The sequence below is a fragment of the Aquarana catesbeiana genome, linkage group LG05, assembly GCF_042186555.1.
Source record: "Aquarana catesbeiana isolate 2022-GZ linkage group LG05, ASM4218655v1, whole genome shotgun sequence".
In the NCBI taxonomy this organism is placed as follows: Eukaryota; Metazoa; Chordata; class Amphibia; order Anura; family Ranidae; genus Aquarana; species Aquarana catesbeiana.
In genome coordinates this window covers 160,746,945-160,759,237 of record NC_133328.1, presented here as the reverse complement: position 1 = coordinate 160,759,237, position 12,293 = coordinate 160,746,945, and the positions used below count along the sequence as shown (strand labels likewise).

Sequence of the window (12,293 nt, the reverse complement as noted above, 5' to 3'; positions counted from 1 at the left end):
CAGATGCTTTCAAAGGGGGTCAAGGTGTATGGGGTAGGTCGGGCCTTTGTGAGTAAAGTGTTTAAAGAGTAAAGTGTTTAATTTGAAGGTAACTATCATGGGAAGAGCTGAGAACATTGAATGTTATTATTCTTGTAGGGGTGAACAGAGAATGAATGTCAGTGAATCCATTATCTGTCCACCACGAGAATTGTTTAGGATTCTCACAACTGGGGGGAAATAAAGGGCAGTGAGTAAGACGCAGTAATGGTAAGTGGGGGGATAGTAGTCCTGCTGAGAATTTAACAGTCCCATAGGTGAAGAGAGTGTGTCATACACGGCCCAAACCTGTGTGTGGGAGTTTTGTGGGGGGAGCCAGTGTACAGAGGAAATAGGAATAGGGTGAGATTTGACCAAATCAATAGTGGCCCATAGCGGCATTTGATATGTGTCATGAAGGTGAGATAGTGGGGCTATGTTCGCTGCCGTGTAGTATGCCTGAAGATTGGGGACCAAAAGACCTCCGTTGATCCGCTGGGAGTACAGAGTTTGCTTATTGTTCTGGGGTCGTGTGGAACCCCAGACGAATTTCAAGAGCTTGCGTTGGTGAATTTGTAATATATAGGAGGCGATCGGGACTGGTAATACTCGAGAGAGATACAACTGTTTCGGAAGGTAGGTCAAAAGAACCGCAGAAATCCTGCCCTAATAGATCTAATAGATCCTGAATCTATTATAGAAAGATGTTTTCTAAGCATTATCATATGATGTGGGTGAGAGTAGTACATGTAATCTTTACTCAGTGGGTGCAATTCTCTCCAGAGGTCTAACAGATCATGAGAGCGTAGGGAGTGGGAAATTTTTTTAGTTGCAGGTGAGGCAGCCACCCTTTCTGAAGGGTATTTATCCAGTAGAGGATCCAGGGCCACATTCGAGTCCCCTGCTAAAAGCAGGGTACCTTTTTGGTGAGATGTCAATAGGGAGCAGACATAGGATAAGAAGGGTCCCGGGTTAGAATTGGGGGCATAATAGGTCATTATGGTAACTTCTGCATCCTGAATGGTACCTATGAGCAGAAGGTATCTACCATCGGGGTCTGCTATCTGGTTAATACAGTTAAAAGGCACCAATTTGCGAAAAGCTATCAGAACGCCCTGCTTGGCCGGGCCGTTAGCAATAAACACCTGGGGGTACTGGACATCAAAATACTTTGGGCTGGAGGCAGAGGAAAATTAGTTTCCTGTAGACATGCTATATTTATATGTTGTTTTTTAAGATACTTAAATACTTTCACTACAACCAGTGTAGCGTCATGGTGGAAATATGGTTAAGGGTTTACCATTGTCACCGTATGCAACCCGCACAGACTCAGAGAAGGGTAAAGAGAAGGGAGATCATGGGGAAAGAAGAGGGAGGTAGTAAAAGAGAGAGAGAAAGAGAAGTACAATAAGGCCGAGGAAATCTCAGGAGAAAAATTCGGATAAAGCAATAGTGCAACCAATCGTGGGTCCAGGGACCCACCAAAAGGTTGGTGGTTGGCTAGGACCATAGTCCTAAGCAAGTGCCGACACTGTGGGGGTACAGTGGTCCACCGGACCCATTCGGCTTACTTAACCATTTAAACCAAATAAAAATGCATAACCATTTAAACCAAATAAAAATGCATAACAATGAGCACTTAATATAATGTAATATAGTAGACACAAACTATTAAAGAGAAAACAGTAATTTCTAGCTCAAACACAAGATTGGGTTAGACCCATTCCAGGCTCCCCGGGCAAGGCCAGGGAGAGGTAACTAGCATAGAAATTGAGCAATTTAGGTATCAACTACCTATTAGGTAACTGTTGTGGTAAATGAAATCAACCAGTGAAAATGTGCATTATCTGGTAGGTCAGAGGTCATTCATGATGGCCAGAAGAAATAACATCACAGTCCGAAGACCAAAATGGGCACGGAGTGGACCTTTAAACTGAATGAGTAACAACTGGCCAAGGATGAATCTGAGACATTAGCCAACTCCTCAACCATGGGCCACCTTCCCCCTGGTTGCCATCTATCAAACTGGGCGACCCAGGGTGGTGGCCCCACACTTGGCAGTGTCAGACACTTTTAACTGTAAGGCAACAATCATGTGTGCATTAAAGTAGTAAACAAAAAATAACAAAAAATAAAAATAGATTTATAAAAGTTTGGTACCAACAAAGCGGCTCTAGGGAGCCTCTCAGTGACTGCGGGAAGATGGAATCAACCTCAGTAAGTGTAGCCAAAGTGGGCTACAATGTGAAAAAAGCCTGAGAAATAACTCAGGCCCACGTTGAAGTGAAAACCTGAAGTTCAGGAAAGTTCAGTTCCTCACAGCTCTGAATTTCTAATATGATCAACAAGTATTTCTTACACTTATCAAACAAATGTAAAATTATGTTTTTAATTATATCTTCAACACAGCAAAAGGGAGCAAATAAAAGAAGTTCATTATTGAGGTTGACATTATTTGCATACACTTATCAGGGATCACTAAAGTGATAGTAAAGTCCACACTGTTTGCTTGTACCTACAGGTAACCCTAGAATAAGGCTTACCTGTAGGTAAAGTAAATACCTCCTAATTGTGCACTGTTTAGGAGATATTTACTATAGCAGCAGCCAGTGACGTCACCGGTGCATGCACACTGCGCAATCAATGGCCAGTGTGCCATCCATTGAGAGAGCCTTGCTGCAGCCGTGAGGTCATTGCGGTGTGGCCGGTCAAACAGCTAAAGCCTACGAGCCCGGAAGAAAAACCGAGTGAAGATGGCAGCCCTCAGCAGTGACAGTGTACCGCTGGAGGACTTCACTCTAAGCTAACTATTTCCTAATGTGCTAGTATGCGATGCATACTAACACATTATGCTATTATCCTGCAGGGGACCATTTTGCTGGAATTTTTCTTTTTTGTGGCTTACTACCACTTTTTACCTGCAGCCCCTCTACCCATACAGTGCACTTCAGAAAAGATGCCAATAGGCTCACTCAGTTCCCAGCTCCACCAAAAACCTAAGCCACTGGTAACAGCTTTCTCCCTTCTGAACTTTTATTTTTTTAGGGAGAATGCAACAGAAGGATTGGGATACTGTACCAGTGAACACGACACTCAATTGTGGTGATGGCAATAAGGGCAGAACTGACAACTGCACCTGGGACATCTTACTGTTGAAGTCCTAAAGATATAAGGCACCATTCAGAGTCTTAGGTTGAAGTACCCTTTTTATTATTGCCTTGACTTCTGTATATTTGCCTTTAAAGAAATTTGGTACAAATGTTTTCATTGAAGTACGTACCGTCAATGGCCATGAGACACAAGTCAGCATTCTGTATATCCGGAACAGGGACACCGCATAGAAGACAAGTATTAATATCATAAAGCATATTGTAATAACTTCAAAATAGCGGTAGGTGCTGTAGTCTGTCCAAACAGAGTTCCTCACACACAAGAAAGCTATCAGCAAGCACACCTGAAAGAAAATAAATAAATACATCTTTAGACAAAGGTAAATAGGTTATATAATATTAACATCATTGATTACCATATTAATTTACAATACAGATATGCGGTGCTGTGTTTTACTAATACATTCACCAACAAATTTTTTTTTAAATCTTTTTTTTTTATACCTCATATGGGTGATGTTGTAGTCAATATTAATTTACAGGGCTAAAGCAAGAAGTAGCATATATTGGTTGCTTATATGCTTTTTAACTGACATTTTATATCTTTTGTAGTACTTATATAAAATCTTTATATTACAGATATACATTTAAAGTGTATGTAAAGCTTTTGGATAGAATGTGGAAGGGTTTAAATATTTGTGTGGTTTTAATTGCTGTTTGTGTGGAGAATCACCCTATTTGCTGGTGTCTCCTGTCTCTTGTACAGAAAATAACGTGAGATCCAAAACTTTGAGCTGTAACAAGAACAAGAGGTGAGGGAAAATCATCTAATGAGCAACCTGTTTTGCTGTGTCTTTGCATACACTTTTATACAAAATGTACCAATGACAATGTCATCCTAGAGAGTATTACGGGCTTTGAAACAAATAAGCAAAGAAAAAGCTGCTTTACCTTATACTCACTCTTTCAGACTGAAGCTCCAAAGGACCCATCTGAACAGATGAGGTAGGTCATTCAGCTGGGTGTGTACATTTCCGATTATGCTACTGTGCTCAGTAAATAAAGGCCTTTTTCAGCAAAGCAGTTAATTATAATATATATAAGTGCACTTGCTAGCTTCTAATATTTTATTTCCATACCTATATAGTTTGAGCAGCCATAGTGTCAGTGAATCGTAAGCTTTAGTAGGAAAAGCATAGAGTAAGCTGATAAACTGCATGGTGAGAGATTAAGGTTAGGAAACTATACTTTAATTCTGATTGCTAGCTCTTTGGGCAACCAACCCCTTTGCTCTTTTTTACAATTCTATTATTGGGGGCTTTTTATGTATTTTTATGCTTTTTATTTTGTAGTTGACTCAAGTTCATTTTTGGCTGCTATTTTTTTGCATTCATTGAAAACTTCTTTTTTATTTTTTTTGCTGCAAGGCTTTCCATTAAAAAATGGGCTTTTGCTTTAGGGGTGATATTTTGAGCGCTTAATTAATTTGCAGGATATATTGGGATCCTCCCATAGTGTGTAAAACCTTTGATTTATTTGTGAAAAAAAACAATCGCATACAGAAGCTAATTCCAAAAAAACATGCAGGGTAACATTTACCCGATCTGTCCGGTCAAAACTGGGAAGCTGCTTAGTAATTTGCGTGTGTTCCACTGGGACCAGAAATGACGCACCATGTGTTCCGCTTGACGCGTTTCATCATTACAGTAAGACCGATCACCAGGGTGGATAAAAATCAATGATTTTTAAGAAAAAAAGCCAAACAAATCAAATTTTGTTTGATTTAAATCGGATTTTTTGGATTTTTATCACATTTATTTTATTAAAATGCTTTCGGAGTAAAAATATATCTAAAGATAGTTTTCTTTTTAAGATACATTATTAATTTCATTTATTCAGCACGAAATGCAGCTTAGTTATGTAGTATGAGGCTGTATGTTCTGCAATATTTACATTTTTGGTAAACTCAATGAATCCGAGCTCTGCAAGCTAAGATAACATGCACTGCATTGATGCATTCACAAAATTAACAGTAACCATGAGATAAAACAAAGTTCAGGAATATTCCTTTATGTACACTACAAACTGTATGATTGAATGATTGAATCGGTTCTGATATCACTGTTTTACTAACATGACAGCTTATTATTCTAAATAAGAAACCTTCATTTTGTTTGCAAATATTAAAGATTCCAACTACCAGCAAGAATGCGTCCTTACATTTAAAGAGCACCTGTCATTTCAGATCCACCATAGCAGCTCCTGTTAGCAGGCATCCACTCACCTGCTGCCACCATATCCCCCCTCCTTGTCACTGCCACATCACCAGCTGTCCCATTAAAGTGAATGGCACTGTCCACGAGTCAACAGCGGGTCAGAGGAGGAGCTGCTGCGGGACAGAGATGACAGTTGTTCTTTAAAAATTATTATTTAAATCGAGTTGCTTTAAATCAAGCCTTTTTACTAGTGATTTAACTCAAATCCACCCTGCCGACCACCCAAACATACATTGTAAAATATGTAATGCCAGACAATTAGTTGGGTGTAAATGGACAGCCAGTCTGTTTACGTCCGACTGCCCATACAGGAGAGCAGGCTGTGTCCTTGTCTGCTCTGCATAAGCGGAGCGAGCACCTGACCTGTCATCTACCTGCTCCGGGGGGATCACCAGACAGTGGATCGCAGCAAGAGTCTGTCCCGTGTGAAAGGGGCCTTAGGTGCAGACTAGAGATCAGGTGCTTCTATATTTGAAAATAGACAACTTGATCTGTTTAAGTTTTACTATCATCTTTGCCTTTCCTGATCTAGACAGGGTAACACCTGTGTGCATGCGTAGGTGTTACATTATCAGTGACCATCTGGCTGAAAAGGATTGCCCCGGATCTGGAAGAATTAGTGTCATTGACAGTGGTAGCCATGGGCATCCGCAGAACTTTTTTCAGGGGGGGCATCATTTTAAGGTCACCAATGCTCCGCCCCTTTTCAATTATGTCATGAAGGGGAGGGGCTTAGTCATTATCACATAAAGCGTGATACCCTTCCCCTGCCAAATTTGGCACATTTTGTTTCTGCAATAATAATCCCCAATATCGGTGTCAGTTTCTGCAATAATAATCCCCAGTATTGGTGTCAGTTTCTGCAATAATAATCCCCAGCGTTGGTGCAGTAGCTGCAATATTAGCCCCAGCATAGATGGTGAGTCGTGATATGCTAATTTAAAACCATGCAGCATGAAGGAGCTAAATCAACACTGACATTGGCCACTAATTCAGCTCAAGGGGTTAATGAACATTGCTATTGATCACTAATGCAGTAGCGGCCAGTGGCAGTGTTAATTACCCCTTTGTATTGCAGCAGGAATAGGTTAACACTGACACTGGCCACTAATGCAGCACAAAGGGGTTAATCAACTGCTACTGGCCACTAATGCATTATCAATCAATGGCAGTGTTCATAAATGCCTTGTGCTAGTGGCCAGTGTCAGTACATTAACCCCTTCATGCTGCATATTACTGGCTAATGGCTTAATTAACCCCCAATCACAAAACCCACCACAGCTCCCAAGACATTAACCAGTTCAGTGCACTGGAAAAGCGTCACTGCAACATTACACTGTTAAGGAAAAAAACTTCCCCTCTGTCTGCCATTGCTCACTTACCTAATTCCAGTAACATGCACGCTCCCTCGCGGTGCCTCTCTCTCTCTTCCTGTCCCGCCCTCTGAATGACATCATGTCAGACGCGGAGACTAGAAATGATCTGACAGAGAAGTGTAACTGATGTCTTCTCAACTGAGTGTAGGAGCGCAGGGAGCGTTCCAGCACTCGGCACCCCGCTGCAGCTCTGCAAGGACACTTTAGGTCTGACTTGAGTAGTGATCTGTGACTGTGTACTGATGTGCATGTTCATCTGCCATCGAGCACAGTTTACCAGGCACTGCCCACACTGTCACCTTGTCAATTCCAGGGGGGGCACTTGACCCCCCTTGCCCCCTGCTGCGGATGCCCCTGGTGGTAGTGGATGACACAAACTCCCTTTAATTCACAAACATTTCTTTTTATCTATAAAAAAATGTACTTTTCCATTTTTTAAATTATTATCTACTGAAATTAACAATTTACATTGCTTTTGTAATGGCCTTCCGCTCTCATCTTCTGTTTTGGCACTGTGAAATCTGGCCCTGTCCACAGAAGCAGTAAGGAGGCAGAGGGATGTGGTTTTAATGTTTCAATGCCTCAGTCTTCTATGAGGAGAGTTTCCTGCTTGTGGTTTTAAAGAAACCCTCCCAATTGCTGTAAGCATGTTGCTGTCCCTTCCGTGACTAACACTGCCCCCACTTTTCCACTATCAGCACCAATATTCTTATGATTCTTTTGCTATTATATTCTCTTCTAATGAAGGAATTTTCCATTTGGGAGCTCCCAAACACAGAATTGGTTGCTGGATCGCTACTTTTCCCTTAAACTACGTAAATATATATGATTCTCATTTCTCCTGGTAAGTAGCATTTTATCTGAAAGAAAGCTGATAATGGAAAGTTACCAAAACAATTAAATACAATATAGCAGAAAATGAATGCATTATAAATGTTTTGTCCCTGCTGGAGGAAGTGAATAAATTCCAGAAAAAGAAATCAGTAATGCAATCACTACATTTTATGGGGGGGGGGTGGAGGGAGGTGTTGGAAAATTCTACAGAAAACATTATTTCTGCAAAAAAATATGTTGTTTAAACAAGTCATCTTGTGCTTCCTATGCATGGTTTCTTCCCAAGTAATGCCCTGTACAATCGGATTTTCCGCCAACAAATGTTGGCTAGCAGGTTCTAAAATTTTCCAATTGTGTACACAAGTCCGTCGGACAAAACTCCACGCATGCTCAGAATCAAGTATGAGCCGGAGATATAACTAGCGTTCGTAATGAAGATATCATGTACGTCTTGTACGTCACTACGTTCATAATTGTTGGCCAACATTTGTGTGACCGTGTGTATGCAAGACAAGTTGGAGCCAACATCCTTCGAACAAAAATCCATGGTTTTGTTGTTGGAAAGTCCGATCGTGTGTACGGGGGGGGGGGGGGGGGGGGGGTTTGGGGGGTTGGGTGGATGGATTCCTCCATCGACCTCTTTTGTATGCATGGGTGGCATCACCCCCACCAGAGCTGCCCGAACACACTTTAGCAGGCACCCGGATGGTCTTGGACGGTTCTGGACCGAGCCGAACATCACTGCCATATTTTTTTACTGGCAACTTTTTCCTTTTTACTGGCATTTATTGGCAGGAGAAAACTGCCTGTTTTTTACTGGCTGCCAGTAAAAATACTGACGTTTGCAACACGGATAAGGAAGCCCACTTTTCTGCCCGCCAGCAAGCCCACACACCTGCCAGTAAGTCCTCACAGTGGTATAATTAGCATTGGTGCATCTAGGTAGGGGAGACTGGGTAGTGCTTAAAAACTATTAGAATAGATTCCCAAGTAAATAATGTCCCCGCATGTTGATGTCCCACACTCCTGCCTACAGCAGTACTTTTATCTATATATATAAAAAAAGACCAATCATTAGTGCCTTCTGTCTTTTATCACCAGCAACTAAGTACCTATGCAAAATCTTTTGATGCTTACATTCTATTACTAGTGGAAGATTTAACCCATACCACCTCTGTATTTTCTATATTCCTATATTCATTTCTATACATGGTCAGCAACAATACTCAGGTAGGCTGTGGCATTTAAACAATGCTCAATTGGTACTAAGGGGCCCAAAGTGTTCCAAGAAAATATCCCCAACACCATTACACCACCACCAGCCTGAACCGTTGATACAAAGCAGGAAGGATCCATACTTTCATGTTGTTTACGCCAAATTCTGACCCTAACATGTGAATGTCGCAGCTGAAATTGAGACTCATCAGACCAGGCAATGTTTTTCCAATCTTTTATTGTCCAATTTTGGTGAGCCTGTGCGAATTGCAGCCTTAGTTTCCTGTTCTTCGCTGACAGGAGTGGCACCCGGTGTGGTCTTCTGCTGCTGTAGCCCATCTGCTTCAAGGTTGTGCGTTCAGAGATGGCATTCTGCATACCTTGGTTGTAACGAGTGGTTATTTGAGTTACTATTGCCTTTCTATCATCTCAAACCAGTCTGCCCATTCTCCTCTGACCTCTGATATCAACAAGGAATTTCCTCCACACAACTGCCGCACACTGGATATTTCCTTGTTTTCGGACCATTCTCTGTAAACCCTAGGGATGGTTGTGCGTGAAAATCCCAGTAGATAAGCAGTTTTTAAAATACGCAGACCAGCCTGTCTGGCACCAACAACCATGTCACGTTCAAAAGTCACTTAAATCCCCTTTCTTCCCCATTCTGGAGCTCGGTTTGAACTTCGGGAAGTCAACTTCCCGACGTCTAGATGCCTAAATACATTGAGTTGCTGCGATGTGCTTGGCTGATTAGCAATTTGTGTCACAGAGAAATTTAATCTAATAAAGTGGCCAGTATGAGTGTACAGTATATATTGTATATATATATATATATATATATATATATAGTCAGGTGTGGTTAGGATTGCTGGTTAGACATTTTATTTAGCTTTTCATGTTTATTGTTTGCTGGTGTGTGACTATCTTTCATTCACTGTAAATAAGCCTCACTTTAAAGATAAACATACATGGTCTGGTCCCCATTTCCTTGTGTAGGTACATTTATCAGGTTATCCCAGCACCTGATTCCTGACACTTGGTCTGTACATTGTGAGTACCTTTCCTTTAATAAAATTATGGCTTTTGAGAAGTATTACACAATGTTGCATCTGGTTCCTATTGATGGTGTTAATGCTTCATAAATTAAAGTGATTGTAACGGCTCGTTTTTAATTTTTTAATAACAAACATGTCTATACTTACCTGCTCTGTGCAAGGGTTTTGCACAGAACGGCCCTGATCCTCCTTTTCTGGGGTGCCTAAGCGGCGCTCCTGGCTCCTCCTCTTCAGCGACTGGTCCCACGGAGAGCGGATTTCCATGGGGGCACTCTTCAGTCCTGCTGCTGCGTCCATTGACACAGACAACAGGACTCGGCCCCACCCCCCGTGTCACTGGATTTGATTGCCAATGGCTCCTACTGCTATCAATCTATCCAATGAGGACCCGAGACAGTGGCTAGATCTGCTGTGCTCGTCCTCGACGCTGGAATGATCAGGCTCAGGTAAGAAAAAGGGGGGGGGGGGGCTCTGGGGGGCTTCTGCAGCACAGAAAGTTTTTCATCTTAAAGTGGAGGGCCACCCTGAAAAAAAAAGTTACACTAAAAATCCTAAAAAAAAAAAATTTGAATAAAAAAATTTTTTAAACTTACCTAAACCCTTGTTGCTAGGCAGTCTTCCTAATCTGCCTCTTCCTTTTCCGCGGCGTGTTCTGCTCCTCGGTGAGCGGCCCCGTTGTCTTCTAGGAACTGTGTGTGTTCCCAGGACACCACGGGGCCATTCACAGATCGCTGCGCCGCTCACGCATGCGCAGTAGGAAACTGGCAGTGAAGCCGTAAGGCTCCACTGCCTGTTTCCCTTACCTAGGATGGCGGTGCCGGGACCCAAGAGCCGAGGGACGGGTCGGCCTCGGGAGGCCGACATCGCGGGCACCCAGGACAGGTAAGTACTTATGTAAAGTCAGCAGCTACTGTGTTTGTAGCTGCTAACTTTTAATTTTTTTTTTTTTTAGGCCGGAATCACGCTTTAATGCATAGAATGCATTAAGGTGAAAAACCTTGAGACTTTACAACTCCATTAAGACAACATCATGTTATATTTTCTAGATTCATGACCTGATGATTTGTGTTAATGTTCTAGTCTTTCAATCAACATTACATGTTGGTCACTGGGATTGTATGTAGCCAGGATGTTGGTGGAATGGAACCAGAAGGCTCATTAATAAAACAGTTGCATTAAAATGACTGTTTACAGCAAAATGCACAATCATTTACAAGAACACACTTAAGACTGTTCAGTGCATTATTTATAAGACAACTTCATCCCACAGCCATTATCCTAAAAATGTTTTTATCTGATTGATTTCAGAAACAGGCATTTTATCATCAGACTAAAAAATAATACTTTTAAAAGGAAATTCCAATCTAAAGACAATATTTCCAGTAAACTGCTTTTATTATTATTATTATTATACAGGATGTAGTGTATATGCAGGTGAAAAAAAAGGTGCAGCACTATACCTTAAAACGACCTTAAAAACCATGTGTAAAACCAAATAAAACTTTATAGAAAACCTATGATTTTTTGGTGTTATTTTATTCTTAAAATATAATAAAATAAAAGTACCCTTCCATCCTTATCTTCAATGTATATAGCATGAAGAGTTTTACGAAATGGAGGGAGGCAATACAGTTACATTACAATTCAGTACAAGAGGGATTAGAAGGCCCTGCTCATGGGAGCTTACAATCTAAAAGTTCCACCCCAAAGCTAATCAGTTATGCTCAGTGCAGTGCAGACAAGAAGAGTTCTATATTAGATCAAATTGCATTATGTGCAATGTGTATAAGTACTGTGCATACTCTTTATTGTGAAAGACAATAATTTGTCTGCTCCCTGCTATTTACTGCATTTGTAAACGAGAAAGTAAAAAAATGTATTAATTACAGATATTTATATAGCACTGACAATTTACACAAATGATATCTGTAGCAAATATATTTCAGATGGAGAGTTTACAAGAAAGTGGCACTGGTATGTTACAAGAGTACTGATTTGTTTTTTATCAGAGATTGCCAACTCCACCCCACCGTCTTGGAGCACCGCTGTACCTTTTGTTTCAATCTTCCTTCTACTCTCCAGGGAGGATGAGTATTAAAATCTGCTTTTTCATTTTAACAGCTGCAGGGCTGTTTTTAAAAGAAAAGTACTTGAGCTGGGATTTTTTTTCTCCAGTTGTGTTGGGGAAACATGTACAGAGAGAAAAATGAAGACCCCCATTGCTGACCTGTTTATGAAAATACTAACTGGCTGGCTCAGTTTTCAGTCATTTTTTAGGCTCTAAACTGAAACAAGCATACAGACTAGATAGAACAAGGTCAGGAGTCTTGATCTGTACAGGTTTCCTAGTGGCTAGAAAAGCTTCAAACATACACTAGATTGCCAAAAGTATTGGGTCGCCTGCCTTTA

The 12,293-nt window shown here is 41.2% G+C and overlaps 1 protein-coding gene across 1 annotated transcript in view; it reads right to left on the bottom strand.

The window, feature by feature from the left end:
* Positions 1–12,293, bottom strand: part of CMTM7 (CKLF like MARVEL transmembrane domain containing 7) — a 66,820-nt gene that overhangs the window by 11,934 nt on the left and 42,593 nt on the right. Inside the window, exon 2 of the mRNA XM_073630296.1 lies at positions 3,299–3,472. Coding sequence (XP_073486397.1) covers positions 3,299–3,472 — 174 coding nt within the window. The remainder of the gene's footprint in view (positions 1–3,298; positions 3,473–12,293) is intronic.